Source organism: Chenopodium album, chromosome 17, assembly GCF_948465745.1.
Source record: "Chenopodium album chromosome 17, dcCheAlbu1.1, whole genome shotgun sequence".
Classification (NCBI taxonomy): Eukaryota; Viridiplantae; Streptophyta; class Magnoliopsida; order Caryophyllales; family Amaranthaceae; genus Chenopodium; species Chenopodium album.
In genome coordinates, this window is record NC_137850.1 from 2,183,802 (window position 1) to 2,208,227 (window position 24,426).

The window sequence follows — 24,426 nt, forward strand, 5'->3', positions numbered from 1 at the left end:
TTCATAAGTGAGTTTTGACTCTTGTGAATGGACTAGAACTAGAAGCTATGGATATTTTTTCCTACATTCCCAATAAGACGTATTTGACTTGTGACATTATTTACAAATTATACTTTAACTAGCTTTCGTAATTTATAAATAAAAGATACAATCATGTGTGTTAGATTTCGTGTAACATGTATGTTCAAAATATCATTTTTCACATTTTATAGTTAGATATTTAATGAGAGTGAGAGATAGCAAAAGTGGTTAGAACCCCCTCCCCCCATGCCGGACATTTTTCCTCTCTACTTTATGTCAAATCGTTGCAAATAATAAGTAACGGACGTAGTATTAGGAGAGAGAAATAATTTTAAAAAATAGTGTACACTTTATTATTTGTTGGATCTTCGTTTATTTCATGGTCACCCCACAAAAAGAAAAGTCTTTTTACTAGGAGGAAAAGTCTCTAACCATCTTGTGGCTTCTTTGAACGCCATACATTGTGCAATGCGCATACGACTCGAGATTCGATCCGTGCCTATAACCAATTAACCATTCAATTTTGGATTTAACTCAGCTTTTTAAACACCGACGAAACTCTTACTTGTATCATTCTTGATTCAATCTACTTCAGACCCCCTGGATAGACAACTTCCCCACTATATTTCAAATGAGAAACACGTTTGCTTATTCAAAAGTAATTACTTCATATTTGACAAGCTATCACTGAAAATTAGTAAGAAGTATATACCTTTACACACAAGCAAAGTCCTTCGTTTATATATTGAGAAGTTTGTTTACAACATAAGATAATAAAGTACAAAGTATAGAACAGATTACATGCAATATTCCACTTTAGAGAAACAATATCATTCCTCCATGATCACATTCTAGAAATAAGGAGGGGGACGCTGAATGATTCATCACCCATGGCTGGCTGGAACAGATCTAACTCGCCATAGCGTTCCAGGACACGCATTCTGCAGTCCTCGGCTGCTTGCAGGCCAGTTGAATAAGCACCATGAACTGAACCAGGAAAACTAGCGCTTGTGGCCTCCCCCGCAAAAAATAAGTTATCTACTGGAACCCTAAGCCTCTCGTACAAATCATGACACTTCCCAACTGTATCATAACTGTAGGAACCAAGAGAGTTTATATCGGAGCCCCAGTGAGACACCAAATACTGAATCTGCATAAACAACATGCATAATTTCAAATTTCAGTTAATATTGTTCCTCAAGACTACCAAACCAAAAGAAGGATCTTGAAATTTTATCCATTTCCCACAAACTGGTAGATGGGACATCAACACAAGAGTAGAGAACTTACAGGCGCAGATGCATCTGGAAGAATTGTTTGCAGCTGCTTAAAAGCAAAACCTGCAGCGGCTTCATCGGACATTTTCTCAATGTCCTTGGCCAACTTTCCAGCAGGCATATATACAAGAACAGAGTGACCAGTAGCCTTGTGGAGATTGAGAAAGTAACTGCATCCATATGAAGTTTCTGCAACTACACCTAAGAACTCCACATTTGGCCAAAAAACCTTTTCAAAGTGCAAAATTATCTTATTCTCGATTCCCACTCCTAAATTGGAGATAGCATCCTCTTTCCAATTCGGAAGCTTTGGCTCAAAGCTAATTGTATTAGCCTTTAGGACACCGAGAGGAACAGCAATAACTGCAGCATCAGCTATAAATGTACCGCCATTTTCTACCATTACCCTCACCCCGTTATGATGTCTTGTGACCTTTGTGACTCTGGAGAACAATGACAGCATTAAGTCATGCATCTAGACAAAAGGTGTATGAAATATAGAAGGTTTTACAAAAAAAGTACCATGTTCTAACCTGTGGTTCAGACGTATATCTAGACCCTTGGCAAGTGTATTTAAAACAGGAAGGTATCCCCGCACCATAAGCCCATGTCCACCAGGGAGGAGCACTTCCTACAGATCAAGGAAGCGACAGAAATCCAGAGTAAATAACAAATGAAAAAGGCATTTTTAATGGAAAAAAGTGCCTAATTTGGGAGGTTAGATACATGGATGCCATCAAACTATGATGCATCAGAATTAGCAGCATAATACTTCGGTTTCCCAAAGTTCTCAACATTTACTATCTGGAATATAAAGAGCCAATTGGAGAGAGTTGATGTGGAGACTGGTGACAGGGTGTAAAAAGAGTGACAAAAGTAGGAGAGATGAGAGTGTGTAAAAAAAGTGGGTGGGTGTAAGAAAAAGGTAAGTAAAGTAAGAGACTGGAAAGGGGTACATATTTTGATAATAGGAGTAAGGTAGTAAAAGGATTTTGTCAAAGTATAAGTGTTAGAACTTTATGCAACGGACTAACAGAGTGTAACAACTTCCAGAACAGATGTATATATGTAATAATAATTAAATAATAATAATAATAATAACAAAGCAAAAAAAAGAAGAGAGAACAATATTTACCTCATCCCAGCACTTCAGAGATATGGTCTCAGCATCTGCGGCAAACCAACCCTCCATCCTACACAAGTACCACTGTAGTACCTTATGAGCAAGCCCTTCTAACCTGTAGTTATTATCACTTGCAATGAATCCTTTCCTAACAACAAAATAGGCATAACTTTTAATAGAGAGAAATACTACTCACCTCAAATCTGGTCTCCTTTCAAAGACAATTGAAAATGCCTCCTGTATAGAGATGTCCTCTTTGCATTCCTCTCGTACTTTTTCAGTCTAAATATCAAAAACCAACCAGAGTAAATATTGTGAGTTAGTGAGCCCCAAAATGACATTCTAAGGGGAAAACAGTATTCATGATAAACAATGTGAGAACTGCTACTTGCCTCTTTTAAAACATTTTCAAATGTTTCGCCAACTTTGACAACCAGCTCCTGAGGTACTTGACTCCCCTCCAAATCAAAAAGGGCATAGCTGCATCAAAGAAGTGACACAGCACTTGAGAACTCGTAAAAACATAAGGTATATTTCAACTATGACAAGTTTAGTAACTTTAGTTAATAGAACAAAATACAATCCTCTGACAGCCAAGTGACTGACAGTCAAACTATCAAAAGTCAGGGTAGCAGTGATACTTAATGAAACACATTAAACTAGACAAGAAAAACCCTACCATCACCCTCCCCTGCCCCCTATCATGATGTTCATGAGGTGAAAAAGATACACAAAAGCCTAAAAGCATCTCTAGAAATTGGAGATGCAATGATACATACAATTTTCTTTTTTCAAAACTAGTTATAAAACACCATTCCACCCCATCCATTTACACAGGTTTTAAGGTTCAGAATGAGGACTGCATCACTAGATTTATCCTGAGCTTTTTAAAGTCAAGACTCTTGAGCATGGGTGAACTTATAGTTCCATAATCTAGAAAATTGTCTGGCAGAAAGATTCTCAGACCAACCTTTTCAATGATGGAAATTAGATAAGAAACTCAGACTCAAATTAATCATCCAGCCAAAAGTGTAGATTTTGGCCCAGAAGCACCTGAAGAACAACTGATAGAACTTCATTCTTGAATAGACTTAAATTATTGTATCAACTGATAATAGAAATTAATACCATCATAACCAACAGAGTTGATCGTAGAAGAGTTACCTCTCTAAGTCATGGTCATACAAAACAGAGTTGTCTCCGCTAGTACGATAAAGGGGTAGGCCAAGTCTACCAATTAAAGGTGCCAAGGGATTCTCATTGCAGACACCATGCAACCTGAGGAATCATTAGTAGCTTGATGAGTTAATTATCAGTCAATGGGAGAGAAGGAACAACAAAAGCTACAAATACCAAAACATGTATCACTCAAGTCCTGGAGAAACTAACCATGATGCACCTAGGTCAACTGGAAAACCAAATGTGTAGTCTGTACATACCCGACCTCCAATTCTATCACGTGACTCCAGCACCGTAACCTAAAAGTTCAAGAACTGAATATCATTGAGAACTGAAATAGCCTTCAAAAAAATACATAATATTCAAGTTTTCATCACCAATTACAGCAACTATCACATAGAATAACATGATCAAAATACAGTGCAGGACTATGCAATCTCTAGCATCAATGCACCTAATTGAATATTAAAGAAGCTCCAGCAATCCTATTCTAACCAAAATAACGGGCTCAAAAAAGGCATTTCCTATTAAATTTATACAATAATACAAATAGCATTTTCTTCTTCATAACAAAAAAAAATATAGGCCAATGAGCCATTTATTAGTCAATTTCTCATTTGGTGATATGCTTTAAGTTTCCAAATTCCACAATAAATCTCTCTTACAAAAATGTTCTCTTTCCTATATTGAGCTAAAGACAAGAATAAAATTCTTGTGCAAGTAAAAAGAAGGCAAACAGATTCTAAATATCCCCTCTCCCAGCACTTCAAAAAATTGCTAAATCAAATAACTTAAAACATTCAAGCTTGAAGAAAATATACAATAGATCAACAGATCCCATCAAATAAAGTAGGAAGTAACATCAATTTGCAGGTTTGATCAAGAGTAATTTAAGTAAGCACCTGAATTGAATTGTCATAAAGAGCACGAGCAGCAGCAATACCAGCCATACCAGAACCTATTACTATGACAGATGGTGAGGCACCCTGCCTCCCCTCATTGCCAGAAGAGCATAGACCTGCAAGATACAAGTATGTTCAGAACATTTGCATAATCCATCAAAACTAAATTACAACAAGAAATCCAGTGAATTTAACCATGTATTTGATTTAGATTAAACCATGAAAGTTCAAAACTTAATACAACATGGTTGTTTACATTTTCATGTATAGTCACAACCATTGAAGAACTGTTAAAAACCCCCCAACAAGGCTCTAACCTAGAGCACTAAGTGCAGAGTGTGAGATTCAAAATCTTCAGACATACGGCAAACCTTCTCCTGTTCTCCAACAAGCCTTCAAAAGGTTTCCTTAAGAACATTCATCCAAAAAAATTATTTATATTCCACAACTACATGCTGTCACTTAGTTCAATTTATTTGTGCCTAGACCTTCATTCAATTAGACTAGAAAAGTTTCAGGTCCTTGTATAAACCACAAAAGGAGCAGATCATCTAAAATGATAAAGAAGTTACTCATTCTCAATCTCTTCTTCATTCAAGGCAGGATATACAATTTATATGAAAGTGAAAAGGCAGACACGATAACTGGCTTAAGCAACCTCACAACAGGTATCACACAAAAATAAAAAATAAAAATAAAAAATATTAAAAGGCACCTTCTTAGCTTTTTTTTACCATTCCCTTACTGTTTGACATGCACCTCCACATTGTCAAAGGCAATATGTGCCACTCATAAAAATGCTAAAAGACCATAATCATCACCTTTAGGACTTTTGGTAATAAACTATTCGACATCCACAAGCACCATCTCCCTCTTCCCAACATTAGGCGACTACATTTCAACAACTAAGATGACAACTATCCCACAAGTTTTTAACAGATAGCAGAGCTTTGCCAAAAGGTGTTAGTTACAAGATCCAACCCTCGTTAAAAGGGCACTTACAAATTCCAAATTACAATATCTCTTTTCCTTAAATACAAGCTTGCCTTTCAAAAATAATTAATTAACAGCCTAGAATGAATCCAAGTATCCAACCTTTAGATAAAAGAGACAAGTTGAGTTTGTAACTCCCCAAACCAAAAACTTATTACGATGAACTGGGTCAAACATACATCATCAATAAGTCAAACCCCAAATTGTATCTGTCTTTTTAAAACCTCCAAAGGTAAATCAGTAAGACAACAGAGCCCATACTCAACCTCCAAAAGTTCATAGTACAAGTGGTTTTCTAAAGCAATTAATAAACCCATATTACCCATTAGAAACTCCCCTAGTAAGGACTGAGGAAGGTTTCCTAATGTTTAATCTTGTTCGCAGTTTCTTACCTTCATAATAGAAATATAAATCAACATATATAATTCATCTTAAGATAAAGTTTAAAGAAGGCCGAAATCATTTACAAGACCGTATGTACCATTAGCATCACATATTCACATGTGACATTTTAATTTTCCTACTTCCTCTTCTTTTTGTGATTATAATGTATTTGGAAAAAAAAAAAATCATAGTTATATAGGGTCTTTTTAGATTCGTCTTAAGTAAACTTTTTGTATTTTTTCTTATTGAATTGATGATTACAAATATAAAGTAGATTTTTAAAATCATGTACAAAGTATTAGCAAACGTGCTTTAAAGCGATGTCAACTGAGATAAAACAGGATATCGATAATAAAGTTGGGTAATTTTACAATCAAACTGATTAATCAAACTTTTTTGTTGAAGGGTAACTCATAAATCAATCTTTAATCACTACATATAAAGTACACATTGAAAATAACGACATCATCATATAACAATAACGAGTGATTGATATTGTAAAGATTTCAGATTTCACATAACAACCCACCAAACCAACCACATAACAACAGCTGCGAAAAGTGGGACCCACCATCAGTAACCGACAAATAAACTCCTTCCAAAAATAAATTCACCCAGAAATAGTTAAAATATCCCAAAAAAGAAATTTATAAAATTAATAATAAAAAAAAAAAATTATACCTTGACGTAATTGGCGATTATTCTTGTTTCTGAGCTCCATTGAATGATGCTGATGATCTGGTGTTATTATTAGACTGAGGAATTAAGGTCGAATTCGACCAAAACGACGTGGTAGATGAAGATGATGAATTTGATGATGATAATAATAATGAAGAATTAAAATTATGTTGATTAATATTAAACAACAAAGTAGGACTTAATTTTGGTGAATAATGAAGAATAAAGATCAAAAGACAAGTAATGAAGTGATTTGAATTCGACGACAGACCCAGATTCAATACCGACCAGCTCATACGTATGATTGATTCTTCAAATAAGAGCACCACCAAAGAAGGAAATAAATTAGGGTTTTCAGATGACAACAATCGAAATTCTGGGCAATTTCAACATAAATTCGGCAATTAGGGTTCCGATTGATTCGAATTTACAGAATTTAGGGGATCAATTTGATTAAATTTGGGGAATCGGGAGGAATAATTGGGTAATGAGAGGAGAGAGAAAGAAGAAGACGTGAGTAAGGTGATGATGGATGTATTGATTTCGGGGAATGGGGAGGAAAGGGGAATCGGAATCGGATATTTATAGGCAAATTGACCAAATTGCCTAAACTCTTTTTTTGACTAATTAATTAATTTTTAATTTAAGCGTGTCTTTTTTTTTTTTTTTTAAAGAGCCATAAGGGCAGTTAAAAATCAATCTCAGGATCTTCTGAGATTAGGAGGAAAACTCTAACCACTTGACATAAGGCATTTTTAATGGAGTATAACATTGCATTTGCTGGTGCATAACAAGGAACATTTATGTAATTATGTATATGCATAAACATTTACATTTTCAAAATTTAGATTTGTAACATTGGATTAACAAATAATACCACTGAACATTCAGTGGTACTTTATATGCATATAGAAATATTATATATACATTTAATGGTACTAAATTTATGCATAAATAGTGTCACGGAAGATCTAATGGTATTACATAACATTCAGTGAACACAATTAGCATGTGATCACCATCATGTGATGGCAATCTGACAAAAAAATAGGTAAGGTCCACGACATACCTCTCTCTTCCTATCTCTCTCCTCTTTTTCTCTCTCTACCATGTGTTTGTAGAATATTTTAATCATTGTTATGTATTTACAAATACATAGCAATACTCTATTACCTTTACCTCCTCATTATATTGGTAATGTAATTGCGTAATATTATGTTGGTATGAAATTTTGATCACAATTTTTCATATATGGTTGGTCACGCTGTGTAGTCGAATTTACTTCCTTGACGGATTGAATAACCTTTGAATAAATAACCTTGGCAAAAAAAAAAGTAATTCCAGCCATACAAAAATGCGCTTAATTTTAATTTGATTTATGTCTTTTTTTATTGGGGTTGGGGTAGGGATGGGGATAGGGTAACTTGGGGTGGGGATGGGGTCAGGACTTATCCGCCTATGTTTGTGACTTATATTTGAGGGGTAAATTTGGTATTTTATGTTGATGAAATAGAAAGAAAGTAAAAGAAAAATTGAATAGAGGACGAAGGTACACTTTTTTTAAGTCACTCAAACATAATAAAAATATCATTTTCATTCTATCTAAATAAATGCATCTTTCACTAGCACACTTGTCAATAAACAACTTTGATATAATATATACTCCCCCTATTTTTTTTAAATGCCCCATAGTGACATTACATGTATGACAATGCAAAACTTTGACTAATAATATCTTTAATTATCATTAACTATAAATTATAACGGTTAAATATTAATTATCTACTCATTAAGACAATACTAACTAATATCCATAAGACTATATTTTTTCTTATATATAATTCACAAACATTAGTCAAAGTATGTTTAGTGAATAATGCCAAAATCCTCAATGGGGCACTTAAAAAAAAATACAGATGGAGTAAAAACTAGTGTGGCCCGGGCATTGCACAGAGTTGCTATTCAAATTTATTCAGTTTTTTTCAGGGTGCACAATTATTTATATATATTTTTTTGTGCTTAATTAAAGATGTGTTAATATATGTGTATTAAGAGAATATAAAATACTATTGGTTAATATGGTAAGAAATGTGATGCTATATTCATGAGGTTCATAAAAGTTATTGGAGGTATCCAAAAATTGCTCATTCATCTCAAATTGAGCAAATATATAGGTGTTGTTTGGTTGATGTGGGAAGTAATTTGTATTTCATGGGAATTAAATTCCTACATCAAATTTAAGGGAATTGCATAAACATATTTGGTTGGCACGAAGGAAGTTGTAATTCAGGGGAATTTTGACTTACCAGGGGATCAGGTAATTAACTTTCCATATTTTGTGAGAAGTCATAATTTCCATAAATTTGCAATTTTCCCTCATTTACACTTTTTGTTGTCAATCAAATAACTCATCCATTTTCAAATTCCCATGATTTTCCACTTCCCTCATTTTCTTTGTGTAACCAAACAATCCCCATAAAATATTAGTTTCACATAATTGTAAAATTACTAGCAGTTGTATCAAATAAGGTACAAATTGTACCTTAAAAATTGGTTTTTTTAAAAAAAAAAAAAGGTACAAATTGATTGTATAGTGTGAGCTAATGATTCCCTTTCATGTCAATTTTGATTTTTTATCCTAATCTACCTTTCTCTTTCATCTATTAGTCTTTCCTTTCACATCCTTTTGATGTCACTTTTTAAACCATGTCCCTTATTCATTCCCAATTACATTTTAATTTTTTTGCAAAGTAGAGAGAAAAAAATGATGAAATTACCCTCTTATAAAATCTCAAACAAATATGGCACATGCATCCAAAATAACTCAAAGGTGTAATATTTAACATTTTACAATAGAGAAAATTTAGATTTAATTAAGATGGAGATAAATTTGAAATTGCATAAAAGCTGGAAAAAAAAAAAATCAAAACCAAGTAGGAAAATGACGTTAAAACAAACACATTTTTAATACTTGGCAAAATATAGATGAAGGTTATGTGATCGTAGGACTGCCCCTGGACGGTCATCGAGACACCCGCGTAGGCGTAGGACCCCATCCCAATTACTCCTAGTAAAATGTTTGATGGCTACTCTGACATCCAACATACGTACTACAAATCTACAATTGTCTTAAAAAAAAAAAAAAAAAAAAAAAAAAAAAACGTACTACTAAAGTACTGTTCATAGTTGAGTACTTTCACATATTCAGGTGTAAAAATTAAACTCTAAATACTCCCTCCGGTTTTTTTTTTATTTGCATCACTTGTAAATGCGTGGAGTTTTAGAAGAATGAATTAATAATGTGAGTGGATGAATAATTTATTATGATAAAAGTAATGTGGGTATCATGAAAGTGAAAATATGTGATAGAGTAGTGGGCACCATGAGAGAGAGAAATGATAAATTAATGTGAGTGCGGTTTAAAGTAAGAGAGAGAAATAATAAAATATAGTGTAAAGTTACTATATATAGAAGTGATGCAAATAAAAATAAAAAAAACATCCATAAAAGGAAAGTAATGCAAATAAAAAAAAACGGAGGGAGTATTTATTTACGAGAATACATTTACTAGTACCTCCGTTTTATATTATTTGTTGTGATTACATTTTTCACTTATATTTTATATAACCAACGTCAACTCTGTTCCAATTTTTGAGAAAACAAATGGAGCTAGGGCTGGGAATGGGTCTAACGGCTCTATTATATCAAATCATTATAAATAATATGTTTACTACTTTTGTGCCCCGTGCAATATCTGGGTTATTTATTGAATTTTAAGATAAATTTTTAATCTATACATCAAATTTTAAAATATATCATCAATACAAAATTAATTAGGAATTTATATGCTTTTATGACGATTTGCTATCTAATAGGCATTTAATGACTAATAATGATGTTAGTGGAAATGTTCGATTTAATACATTAAAAAAATAAATAGCAAAAAATAAATTAAATAATATAAATGTCTAAAGCTCGTTGGGTTAACCCGAATCCAAAACTTTGGACAAGGGTTGAGCATTTATTGACTCATAACCTGAAATAACCCAATCCGAGATGACTCATGACCCGATCCTAATTGACAAGTCTACATAATAATAAAATTCTATTAGATTGTGAAGTATTCCCTCCGTTTTTTTTAAATGCATCACTTTCCTTTTATGGTGTTTTTTTAAAATGCATCACTTCCTTATTTGGTAACTTTATACTACTCCCTTTTTCCTCAAAACTTCGACCTTTTTGGGTTGATTTTGCGGTTATTAAGAAACCTAAATAAAAAGAAATAAAACATATTGGAAAGATAAATATATATTAGTTATTATATGATTTGAGAAAACTTCAAAATCTTTTTGGTTTATATTTTTCTTAATAAAAAAAGGGTTTTTCTAAGCTATACCCCTAAGATAGTCGAGTTTCTAAGGTGTACCAATGCTTTTTTAAATTTCTAAGTTGTGCCCCTCAACTCACTACCATTAATGAATGGTATCTCCTTGGGACTTTCATGTCACCTAAAGTTAACTATAAATTTAATAAAAAGATGATAAAAAGTAAGGAAATGATAGGAGAAAGAAATCTTAACCACAACAACCCAAATAACGAAAACTGAAGCCACAAAATCACACTCTCAATTAACTTTTAAACAACTAATAAGGGTACATTTTAGTATTGATAAGAAGTTGAAGAGCACGGCTTAGAAACTCGAAAAAGCATGGGTACACCTTAGAAACTCAATTACCTTAAGAGTATAGCTTAGAAAAGCCCAAAAAAATAAAATAAAAAGAGCTAAATAAATTAATAATTGATCAATCGCTCACCAAAAATCATTCAATTTGGTTTGTGTTATGAAATATTATGTGGATGCCCATTTTACTTCTTGTATCATTCTAGAATATTTTAGATAGATCTTAGGGTTTATATTCTTATCAAAGCAAACCCTAATTTTTTTTTTTTTTTTTTTTTTTTTGGTGTTCCACCCGGTTCACCCTTTGGGCTAATCCGAATTCGGGATCAGTTCTGGGTGGTTAGGTTCCAGTCCCCTCCTAATTATTGTTGCCGGGGATCGAACATATGTCCTCCTTACCAAGTGCAGTCCCAATTACCACTGCACCAACAACCAATTGGTACCCTAACACGTTATATATACCCTATCAATGGAATAGAAATATACTGATCGATTCTCTCCCCAATTTCTCTCTCGTTCTCTCTATTTCATAACACGTTATCAGCACCAGACCTCTACGCAAATTGTTTAATTTAGATCCGAATTAAAGAACTCCATTGCGAAAGCTAGTAATTATGGGTTTAGATGGAATGAAGCGAGGAAGAGGACCTGTTGTCATCACCAATGTTGGCGGCACCATTCTTGTTTTGCTCGTTACCAGCATCTCAAGCATTCTCACTTTTCAACAACGGAAATTGAGCCTGGTACTATTAATCCTACTGATCAGGTTTTGTTTACTCGCAGTCTTCTCGATACTTCTCTCGTGGGTACGATCTTCTTGAATTTTTTTTTTTTTTTTCGTATTTTATTTGTTCGTGAAATGATGAATATGGTTATTTGTTCTGTATTTTGGTCTGTAATTGAGTTGTTCGATTTTTTATTTTTGTTAATTGAATGATCAGAGATCTAATAAAAGGAACCATATGATGTTGTTAATGTTTAGGATTATTAGATTGATTCATTCACCTAAATAAATATATTGAATTTGTTCTATTAGTTTAATAGTTCAATTAATTTGTGTTTATTAGTAATTAGATTTAGATGAGGATATTTGGGCCGCTTTCTATTTGATGAGTTATATGTTCTCGCTTTGGTATGTAGATTCCTTTTATAAGTTTCGTGTCCATATTCGATGATTGAACTCGCATTATCTCTTAGTTTTGGGTTGTACTTAAATGATAAGTTATCATTATTTTTCTCTATAATTAACGTTACATATCCTAAGTTCACCTGTACGTGGTTACATAATTGTTGGTCTACAAATCTCTCACGATATTCCACTACCTTAAATTTTAAGAATTTTGATGGTTTTTGATGTGTGAATAGTATATTAATTAATCAATCTTATGAGAATTAATTAATAGATCAATTTCCTCTCAACCTCTTATTTTTCTCTTTATTTAGATCCAATAGCAATAAAGGTACGCATATATTATATACTATTTATATTAATTCATTGTCAAATTGATTTATGTAAAGAGTATGAGTATTTGGATTCATTAGCTACCAATGATTCAAATTAGGATGTACCACTATGAGGTCTATGGCTACACTATATTATGACGCAAATTAATAATGTTCAAGTAATTAAGTGGTTTAGTGGGTCTTATATTTTGTTGGAGATTGATATTGTTCAAGTAAGTGGGGTATTGATCAAACTGGTTAATTCGATGTTTTATGAATTTCATTTAATTTGTTGAATATGTTTTAATTTTGATACAGTTGTCAAGCAGTAATTACTCTTTACATGCTTATATTATTGATTGCATATAACTATATAAGCCTTCACTTTTGTTTGGTAATTTGCTAGCTATGGAATCAGTAGATACGTAACCAGTTACAACAAAAAGCTAGGAATTAGAACTCTTATCTTGGAGCTATACAAGATTGATATACATGCTTAACAATTTAATAAGATAACCGTTAAGCAGCAGTCTATGGCTTGAATAGTAATATCCTTATGAGTATCATCATTTATTCGAAATATATATATATATATATATATATATATATATATATATATATATATATATATATATATATATATATATATATATATATATATATTTACTTGTGTTTATTAATTTGAAACATTGATTTTGGTTCACTAAATAACAATTGTATTTGTAATGGTTTATATGTTGAAGAATAAACCTCTCAAGTGTCACCACATGTAAGTGTCCCACATTGGTTGAAGAAGAGAGAATTAAACACTTTATAAGGCTAAGGGGCTACTCCTCCTATTGCCATATGGTTTTGGGATGGAACCTCCTTGGACTTGTGAAGTGAACTCTCTCTCTTAGTTTGCGGGTGCAGCCCAGGCCCGCGTTTATCATTATATGATTAATCAAGCAACAGTATCTTGAGGAGTCTAGACATTAATTAATTATATCAAGTTATTATATAATGTTAATCTTTTTGGTAGTATATACTCAAGAAGTAAAAGGTATTATAATTACATATGACTTGCACATATGGAGCTGGTTTTTGAAGTGATCAATTTGCAAATTATATCTTCTGCACTAGTAAAGGTACGTCCAATATAATTACGGATTCAATAGTAATGCCAAATAATTATTTCCTATAATTTTTAATAGATTTGAGTTTGATAAATGATAAAATATTATTACTTTATTTTATTAATTTATCATGTGAATTTCTTTCAAACAAAGCATTAAGTTGATTGTTTATTGTATCTGACAATTGTTTGGCCTTGAATCCCACTTGGTCACTTGGCTTTAGTGAGCATAGTATGTAGTAGGCACTCTGTTACAATCGTGAAAGCAATTTTATATTTTGTTGATCAATTACCCTTCATATACATCAATACATCATATTTGGTTTTATGATTAAAGTTTATGATTTATTGATTAGCCAAGGGCAATTTGTTTCAAGTACATAACATATATTGCTTTAAAGTGCTAAACCGTTAGGGTACAACTCTCAATTCATTATACCTTATTGTATTAATGCATTATTTTGTATTGTATATAGTATGCATACATACATTTTTTTTATTGTGTCAAATCTCGATTAACTTGACATTGAAAGGGAATTTAGAATTATTAATCAATGTTAATTTTGTTTACTTAAGTTTCCAAAGCTTAATTTTGGCCAGTATAGTTGAGTGGATCGAATAAGGTATGTTTTGATTAAAGCTCGAACTGATTATGTCATGTCTTATTTTTACCTTCTCTTTAAAATTCTCGTACATATGGACTTGAAGTTCCTTAAATATATAGAAAAAAGTGTGTTATGAGTTCAAGTAATTAAACATGACATTGTGAGAAACTTGCTTGAAAAATGTATTTATTATGCCCATAGTTTTAAGAATTTTCAATATAAAGATTAATAAAATTGGGCAAGAGTTACGAGTAAGAGTTTATAAGAATAATTTTATTATGTTTGATACATGCATTGCTAAAAAAATTTATGGCTTAAAAGGAGGAAAGGATTTAAAGTTTGTTGGACTATTTTTATACTCCCATATACAAGGATTAGGGGGAGATAGTGTTTATTCCATTGTTTTTATGTAACCCTTGCACATGAATTATTAAATATGTTGATGGTTAGTTTGGTACATACACTAGCCTAAATATCAATGATTTATTCAATAGAGGTGGCCACATTATATAATTAAATATTAAGAATGATACCATCCTGAAGATGGATATGAATAAATGTTATTGATCATATACTAGTTGTAAATGCTCCTATTAAAAATTGATGTCTTAGAAGGATAACATCAATTGCTGATGAACCTATAGCACGCTTGAAGTGTGATAAATCAATAGGTTTTTAAGATAACTAAGTATCTTCGAAAAGGAAAGTAACTACTATTGACAATGACAAATTTGAGAAAGTGATAAATCCCATTACATTTGTAGAAGAAATCACTTTTGGTAAAATTCATATGTTTCATGATTATATAAAAGACTCCAGAAAAGTATGATATGTCCAACAAGATTAGCATGTATCAAGATTACAATCAACGCTCCACTAGAGTATGAGTATTAGTTAATTGTCTTGCCAATTGTAAAAAGAAACATATTGATGTACTTATATCACATCATACTCATGGCCATGCATAAAGTATCTCTAATAAGGTGATCACCAATATTATAAAACCGACCATAATTTAAATACTAAAGGAAAAGTAATTGGATGTGATAATTAAAAAAAAAATTTAAAATAAAAATATTAGGGCATCCGGGGTTTAATAAATTCTTGTTATGGAAATTTGAATTTTCATTTGATATGAAAGAAATAATGTGTTGACGCTCTCTCATGTTAAATATATGAAATAAATTGAATGTCAAGACATAACATTGAGATTGAGGTATATTTGGATAGTGATTTTTAATAGTTTGTGTTAAAAGAAAAGTTCAAGAGATAATATATTGATTTTTCTAAATAATTGGTGACCAGAAGTTCACTAGAATAATTTATATGTTGACAAATACTAGGTGACCAGAATCTCACCACGTACAAGTTATATGTGGAAATTTTAAGTAACTAGTATCATAATATCAATGTTTCTAGTGATACCGAAGATCACCACCTAGTGAAATTACAAGAAAGTTTTTATTTGTATTACAATTCTCTTGATTTGGGCTATTGTATGTCAGCACATAAGAAATAGAATAAAAAAGTAGACAACTGCACAATTTATTACCCCTATTAATATTGATCTCTAGAAGAGAACAAAATTTCATTATTCTCCAGAAGAGATAAATTTGTTGAATATATATGATTATCCTATGAGATGAAATTTGTTGCACATGAAATTATATTTTAAGTTGGTGAAGAATTGCTCTAATATTTGAAATATTTTACCAACTTAGGGGGGGGAGAATTGAAGTAAGTTGGCAAAATTATAAAATTATAATTAGTTGATCCCTATAATGATGCTTTGTAAAGTTACTTGCCAACTTTTATGTCAAGATAGGTTGCACATCTATTATTTGATTTGTATATCGTTATGACCCATTCAATCGCAAAAAGAGATATATTTTGGTCATAGGAGAATGTGCATACATTGAGATGGATCTTGCCTATTTTTGTTAAATCACTACACCTAAAGTGTAGATTGTAAAATCGGTTCCAATATATGTGATATATGGCAAGATAGTGCAGTTGATATTAATACCATAATGTATGAAATACCGACATAATGTATGAAATACCGTAGATAGAAGTGATATATATATAGATATATGAGAATTATAATAGATGGCCTATGATATGAAAAAACAAAGTTTTAATGGTACCAATTGGAGATGTATTCAAATATCATAGTAGATTAGCATGCGAACTTGTATCTTACTGAATTTTATAATGCCGGTATACTATGGAACCGATAAATAATATGCATATGTATTATAGAATGGACTAGTGAATAAAGGATCTGAAATATATATGCCCATTTTAATGTCGACATAATGATAATAATTAAAAGTTTATCATGGACCATAAGTCCAATGAAATATGGATTGTTAAACCCACACTGTACAGTGTCTTGCATTAATTTGAGTGTTTTATCTATGTGCACGCGTGAGTCATACGTTTATGGATTGCTTATTGCATGTTTAGGAAGTTTTTTTTTTTTTTTTTTTTTTTTTTTTTTTTTTTTTTTTTTGACAAAAGCAAACTGAAAAGACAGAAAAAGGAAAAACTAAACAACACTAAAGCTACTCAGATTGGTCCTGCACTCATTTGCCAATTCATGTGCCTGTCGGACCTGATCCCTGCTAACCTTCCATATCATACCGCTCTGTAATTGTTCCCCTTGTTGGCGAAGTTCCTGGATAGTCCAAAAATACCTCATATCAGCACGTTGCGGGTTCTGAATTAGGTTCACAACCTCGCTTGAGTCCGTGTAGACCCAAATTCTTCTGTAGCCTTTACCGATTGCCCATCGGATCCCTTCTAGACAAGCCATAAGCTCTGTAAATAGAGCTGAACTTGCCTTGCAAAAGCCACCCCCACCAGGCTCAAAATCCCTGCCCGGAAGAGCAAAAGCCCACCCAAAACCCCCATTCCCCGACTGTTTTTGCCACGACCCATCACACATGACTGTGACTTCCCTGTTGTTGTCAATATCGTTGGTTGGTTCTTCGACTGCGCCACCAAAACTTACCCTCTGAAAACCTGGCGGAGGTCCCCCATTGGCTTCCATCTCCTGTACCACACCTAGACTTCTCACATCTGGCTTCAAAAAGATAGTTAAGTCGTTGTTGCCCTTCTCCAAATGACGATCAAGCGCCGGAATATGATCAATTTCATGTCTAAAAACTCTTCCATTCCTAGCTGTCCACAGACCCCATAACACACTTATAAAGGTAGTGACACGGTCACTATCAATCCCATCCTCGCTATAAAACAGCAGGATATATCTCTGGATCCAACGTCGTAACGTAGTAGACCCATCATTTTCTGAGCTGATATGCAAAGAGCAATTGAGCCAAGCATACCTAGCCAGAGAGCAAAAACGAAAAAGGTGTTGCAAATCTTCCACATTGTCCTCACAAACCCCACAACCATCATCTACAGGTATCCCTCTACGAATTAAATTTGCTTTAACAGCTAACCCATTTAAAACCAGCTTCCATAGGAACATACTCCATTTAGGGGGAATCCTTAGCTTCCAAATAAGTTTGAAGAAGGTATCCTCCCTTATACCATTGGGCACCTCTCGATTCTGTTGACATAAGAACGCATAACCTGTCTTAACCGTATAGACCCCAGATTTGTGACCTTTCCAATACAAAAAGTCATCCTTGTTTGTCGAAGGAATCTCCAGTTCTAAAATCTGTCTTGCCAAATCCCATTCAAACTTTTGCCTAATTGCCCCAGCATCCCATCTTCTATCATGGGAAATGGTCATTAAATCTTTAACCTTCCCTGCACCAACCCCACCAAGCACCTGGTTAGACTTAAGAACAGGCACCTCACCATTCATCCAACTCATACTGGCATAGTTTATCTTTTCACCATTTCCAACTTTCCAGGCAAACCCAAACACCAACTTGTTTGCCACATTATGGAGACCCCTTCTTCCCCAGGAAGCGTTAGCCCGTAACGCGCCCGAGACCCTTCCATCACACATTGTGCAAGCATGAACCGGTGAATAAGAACGAGCTATTAGAAGTTGAGGATTACAGTGCATCCTAGCCACTTGTCTAAATAGAAGAGCATCATTCAAGTTCGCCATCGCCCGTATACCAAGACCTCCCATTCCCTTCGGGAGATGTAAGGTATCCTTTCCAATCCAATGCATACCCTTCTCTCCATTCTTAGCCCAAAAAAACCGCGTAATAAGCGAGTCAATTTTATTAACTATTGACCCTGGAAGCTTGAAACATTTCATAACATGAGAGGAGATGCTTATTAAAACTGAGTTGATCAAAATTAATTTTGTTGATTGAGACATCCTCAAACTGCCCCAACTCGTAATTTTCTGCACCACTTTATCCACTAAAAACTGAAAAGAGTCCTTTTTCTCACGAGCAAGATCAATTGGAGCCCCTAGATGGACCCCCGAGTTCTGAACCTGACCAAACTTTAGAGTCCTCTTAAACTCCTCTGCTTTGTGCACTGGAACCAACTTGCTGAACTTCACAAAAGATTTGCCTATGTTTAAACGCTGACCTGAGATATCACCAAACCTGTCAATAATATTCATTAGGTTTTTACATGAGTCTTCCGTAACCTAAAAAAATATCATAGCATCGTCAGCAAAAAATAAATGAGAAATAGGGGGCGACCGCCTAGTAACTTTGAGACCCTTAATTTGCCCTAGGTTTTCCCCCATCGTCATCATCCTTGAAAAAATATCCATGCAGAATAAGAACAAATAAGGAGACAGAGGATCCCCCTGTCGTAATCCACAGCTAGGCTTGAATAAATCTGAGACTTGCCCATTGACCAAAGTCCTGTACGATACAGTCGACACACATTGAGAGATCCAATGCACCCATTTTGGCGGGAAACCATAAGCTTGTAAGGCTTTTAGAAGAAAAAGCCAGTTGACTCTATCGTACGCCTTTGACATATCAATCTTTATAGCCGCTTTATACGAGTCGCCTTTATTAGTATTAATGACGTGAACCAATTCATGACTTAACGGAATATTATCCTCCATGTACCTTCCCGGTATAAAGGCATGCTGCGACTCCGAAATGAGGTTTTGAAGTAGGCTCTTCATTCTGTTCACCATGCACTTTGCTATGCATTTATAGACCGTATTGCATAAGCTAATCGGCCTAAAGTGAGCTGCAACCTCTGGGACTTCCACTTTCGGAATCATGACCAGTATCGAGGAATTAAATTCCTTTAATAAGTACCCTGTGTTAAAAAAGGATTGGACCGCCGTAATCACTGTTGGCCCCACTGTCTCCCAGTGTCGTTGGAAAAATTCCGCTATAAAACCATCTGGTCCTGGAGACTTTGACCTATGGATGGAGAACATCGCCTTCCTTATCTCCTGACCCGAGAAAGGCTGAATTAACCGTATCCCCTCCGATTCCTTCATTCGGGGAATATCCAGCTCCCGAAGGGCCAAATCAATCCTTTCACCTATCCCCTCTGGATCCTCGATAACAGGATGAAAAACCTCCAACAAAGAGGCCTTAATGAGTGACTGAATTTCCTTCTGTCCTGTTATCCAATCATCATTATTATCACGCAGAGTAAGAATTTCCCTTCTATTTTTCCTCTGTTTGACCCTATTGAACATCATGGAAGACGGCATATCACCACACTGTATCCATTTCTCTTTCATCCGCTGTTGCCAGTATCTAAAACCCAACTTGGCCCGATCTAAGGTATCATTCACCAAAGTCACAAAATTCGAGCCATGTTGAACCGTGCTAATATTAGCACTATTGGCAGCCAAAACTAGAGAGTTTTCTCTCCAATTAACACCCCACATTTTCTTATTATGTAAACACCACCGCTGCAACTTATCCCTCAGCCACCTCATCCGTCGCGTAAATCGGTACATGTCTGAACCCTCCCATGGCATATTAAAGGCTTCCTGAATCATAAGAATTACTTCTGGTAAGGAAAGACACCATGTTTCTAGTTGGTAGGGTCTATTTGATCGAATGATCGTCGAAGTTGTATCATACAAAATAGCAGCGTGGTTAGAAGCCATGATTGGCTCATGAGATACTCTCCCCTCCGGGAAATCTTGAAACCATTCCTGTGTAGTATATGCTCTATCCAGTCTCTCCATGATTAGTTAATCCCCTTGCCGTTTATTTGACCATGTGTATCTAGGCCCTGAAAAAGGTACTTCCCAAAGCTCGTTTTGTAAACGCCAATCTACAAAATCATCCAAACCCTTTATCCGTAGAGACCCCCCAAGTTTATCACTTAGACTCTCTATTTGGTTAATATCCCCAATAATCAAACAATTAGGGGTCAAAGCAAGTAGTAGAGAAACATCATCCCAAACACTATTTCTATCTTCTACTTTAGACGCACCGTACAAAAACATAACGTTCCTACTACTTCCATTAGCTTCAACGAGCTTACAAAAGATAAAGTTTTGAGAGGATACAATACAAGTAACATCCCCTTGATACCACCCAAACAAGGCTAAACCCCCCTTACTACCATCCGAGTCCACCCCACAAGAAAAATTTGGGGAGAACTTAGCTACATGACTACTAACATTACTAAAAGACATCTTTGTTTCCGACAAGAAAATAAAGTAGGAACTTTACTAGTAATCAACCACACTAAATAAGGATAAGTAGGGGTTAGTGGGTCATTTAGCCCCCTACAATTCCACGAGATGAACTTCATAAATCCATCGGGGGCTGATCCGGCGCAGCCGCCTCACCATCCGTAATCTCCATTGAATCAGCAAGTATCTGTTGAACCTCAAAGTCAAATTCATCCAAATCTGAAAAAATTCTTGAAGTAACTTCATCTCCACTCCTCTGTTTCTTTGTTGGGCCCGACGAACTTGAGGAGCTAATAGCAGCCCGTTTTTTCCCCACTCGACGAGTAAGAGAATCACTCGGACTCACACCCCACAAAAGAGCAGTGTCGACATCTGATAAAGCCTTTGAACGGAACTCAAATACATTGTTCTTGTCTCGGTGCCAAATACTAAAGCCTCCCTTCTCAGCCCATCTATTGAGAGTTTTCAATCTCTTCTTCTCCACCCAGCCCAAATCATAAGAGCTTGCACGCACATTATCATCATCACACGATCTAAGTGGAGTGTCTTCCACCGTTCTCTGCCTTTTCTTTCCCCAATTATTCATGTCAGATTGAAGCTGGTTTATTAAATCATCCACCCCTGTCTACGAAGCCGGCGAATTTGGGGGGTCAAACTCAGTGAATGGCAAATTCACAAATTCACTCCCAAAAGAATTTGGGAAATCAGGAACATAACGAGCCCTAGCTCCCTGATATGGCCTCCCAACTCGAGAGTTAGTCAAGGATTGCACAAAACGCCTCCCTGCTTCAACAAAATTCAGATGGTTAGCATCCAAAAATTCATCAAAAGCTTGATTGTTTACCATAGGTAGAGGCTCCGGCAGCATTAAGGCGGTGATTCCGCCTGTATTTTCGCCGCCGTTATCCGCCGAGAACCCTTGCTTTGTGATATCTTGCAGCAGACCCGACCTCTGACCCTCCGGAGTTTCTGAATTTCGAGCCCAATTATTGATACCAAGTACTTGGAACAGAGTGCGCGGTGTTGCTTCCCCTTCTTCCCTTTCTGCCGCCGCCGCCGACGACTCCCCAACCTCGAAAGTCGAGGATCCTAACCTGGGTAAGGATGGTGGGTTAAGATTCTCGAGGGGAGAGTAATAGGAGTTGATTGGATCTCTTCGAAACGCGCCATAGGGTCTGAACCCGCGACTTTGAGGTGTTTGGTTGGTTTGGTTCAAAGCAGGAAATTGAGTTTGGTTTGTGTTTGGAGATGGGTTCGAACCGAGTCCTAGTTGGAGGGGTGAAGCAGGTGTGTTTAAATTTGGCATTGTGTAAGCAGCATAGCGGTCTTGGTGAAGTCCTAGCCTTCTTCCAGGCGACAATCGTAGCGCCGCACCACCAATCCGTGCTTCCCTAGCGTTCCCATCCTCCACCTCACTTCCACTAGAGCTATCCGAGCCCGAAAAATACACCGTATCGTCGCTGTTGTCCGAGTTAAAATCGGAGTCAGACGCTTCTTGAAACTGCTGTTGTTCTGCCAAAGGTATATCCTCGGGTTCCTCCAACCTTGTAAGGTTGACAACCATGTTTCTGTACCTATAAACATCAGGCAATCCTTGCACATAATTAGTATAATAGGGATAATCTAAGGGTCCATGTAATACCCTTAGACCATCCCTTTCCACAGCCTCAAGACGTCGAGACAAACGCCTTGTGGCTACATTAATTCTCAAACTACAATTAGTGGAGTTGTGTCCCACACACCCACATCTCTTACAGAAACTGAAGACCCCCTCATACCTGAAATACACCCAGATAACACGCCCATCTGAAAGCGGAACGTAGCAGCCTGGTATGAGAGGCAGTGATACATCAATCAGCAGCCTCGCCCTCAGTTCAGCTCTCTCTGGAAGTCTGCCATTAGTGATTGGTTCTAACTGATCTAAGTAACCCAAATGACAAAAGATACGCCTTGCCCAAGCTTCAGTTAAAAACTGAAAAGGGAGGCCGTAAACTCGAACCCATAATCTCGAGGTTGAAAAGTTGATTTGTTGTGGAATGAGGTTGACATCATATCGCCTTATATTAATAAGGCGGCCTTCAAAAGTTGTCGTATATTGTCGCACGAGTCCGTCCAAATCACATTGATCGAGACACTCGAATATAAAAAAATTCCCAGTACGATGAACTCGGACATGTGCCCTTGTCACCCATCTTTGATTAATGATGTGATGTACGTATGAAACAGGTGGTGGGTTGGGACCAATGAATACCCCAATAGCACATCTATTGAAGTTTAAAATACCTAGAGCATTAAAATTTTGAGGAGGAGTGATAAGAAACCCCATTCTATGAGGTCTATTCTGATTTCCAATAGGAGGAGGATTATTATTCTCCATAAGTCAGAGAATATTCAGTGAGGAAGAAGAAGGAAACAAGAAGAAAACTAAAGACAAAGAGAAGAGATGAAGAGGTTGTGTAAGAAGAATGGAGTTATTACTCGATTTAAATAGCCAAGGTAATTGTCAGTGTTTGAAACAAACCAAGTGCATGGGGAACAAGTGTCTAAACATTAATGCTCCAACGGTTTCTTGCAAGGATTAAGAAGAGATTAAGATTGCTGGGCTCAAGACAATTGAAGCGCACTCCCTTAATTCTATTGGCCAAATTAAAAGCTGCTAGAAAGGGCAGGGATTTTATGGCAAGATATTTGGAGAAGACGAGTAGGAGATAGGCGTAGCATGCATTGGAATCTCGGAAAATCAAAAGGCAATCTCCTTTTGAAAGTGACAGAAGCAAAGAATTGGGATAGATTGAAGAGAAAACCAAGAACTAGGGTTAGGGTTTGAGAAAACCAAGAACTCCAAAGGGAGACTCACTTTAGTGAGAGAACCTCTCAAGTTTTAGAGAGAGCCATTTCCTTTATTTAGTTTCGTATATATGTTTAGGAAGTTGTTAGATGCATTACTCATTGTATATTTTATTCAATATCTTATCATGATTCTTATATCTCATATTGAATGCACTAGCTACTTTCTATATAATAATTGTGGTGTGTGTGAATATCTGTCCAACGTATAGTAAGGCGTATATAACTATATACAACATTGATGGGAACTTACAAAGAAATATTTATATTCCAATGGGCTTACACAAGTGATGAAATTATTAGTGACGTCGATTTAATAATACCCAGCCCAACATATTTTATATCTTGAATATTGCAATTATTATCAAACTCATGAAAAGTCAATGTGACTACATCATCGATATGTCAACCTGAATTTTGAGTATGTGAAATTCAACAAGTCTTTGTATTCATTGGCGAACTCTCATATAAAACATGAAATGTCTAATTAAAGAATAAAGCTGAGATACTATTGAGTGAGAATAATATTCTTATGGTCTAGAAGAGTCATGAGCAAAATAAGTAATTAGTTTAATTTCTTAATTCATACTTCCTCTGTTTTTTTTATA

The 24,426-nt window shown here is 35.1% G+C and overlaps 2 protein-coding genes across 2 annotated transcripts; both read right to left on the reverse strand.

The window, feature by feature from the left end:
* Positions 1-734: 734 nt before the first annotated feature.
* On the reverse strand, positions 735-7,116 carry LOC145587366 (polyamine oxidase 2-like). The gene is made up of 10 exons (XM_081644096.1): positions 6,561-7,116; positions 4,503-4,618; positions 3,811-3,899; positions 3,586-3,699; positions 2,814-2,901; positions 2,618-2,703; positions 2,434-2,536; positions 1,832-1,929; positions 1,312-1,741; positions 735-1,171 (listed from the first exon to the last, which is right to left on the reverse strand). The coding sequence occupies exons 1-10, from the start codon at positions 6,598-6,600 to the stop codon at positions 866-868; spliced, it is 1,470 nt and encodes a 489-aa protein (XP_081500222.1). The 5' UTR covers positions 6,601-7,116; the 3' UTR covers positions 735-865.
* A 9,835-nt stretch (positions 7,117-16,951) lies between these two features.
* LOC145590215 (uncharacterized) lies at positions 16,952-20,515 on the reverse strand. Its single transcript, XM_081646963.1, has 2 exons — positions 19,055-20,515; positions 16,952-18,988 (listed from the first exon to the last, which is right to left on the reverse strand). Exons 1-2 carry the CDS (start codon positions 20,513-20,515, stop codon positions 16,952-16,954), a joined length of 3,498 nt encoding a protein of 1,165 aa, XP_081503089.1.
* Positions 20,516-24,426: the final 3,911 nt, after the last annotated feature.

What these genes read in the sequence shown, in the direction of transcription:
- LOC145587366 (XM_081644096.1), bottom strand. Translation starts at nt 6,600, where the DNA reads ATGGAGCTCAGAAACAAGAATAATCGCCAATTACGTCAAG. An exon ending in TTGAAAATGTTTTAAAAGAG is followed by an intron (nt 2,704 to 2,813) that starts GCAAGTAGCAGT and finishes TTTGATATTTAG; the next exon opens with ACTGAAAAAGTACGAGAGGA. An exon ending in TTCCAGATGCATCTGCGCCT is followed by an intron (nt 1,172 to 1,311) that starts GTAAGTTCTCTA and finishes TTGTTTATGCAG; the next exon opens with ATTCAGTATTTGGTGTCTCA.
- LOC145590215 (XM_081646963.1), bottom strand. Translation starts at nt 20,515, where the DNA reads ATGGAGAGACTGGATAGAGCATATACTACACAGGAATGGTTTCAAGAT. An exon ending in GGCAAATTAAGGGTCTCAAA is followed by an intron (nt 18,989 to 19,054) that starts GTTACTAGGCGG and finishes ATATTTTTTTAG; the next exon opens with GTTACGGAAGACTCATGTAA.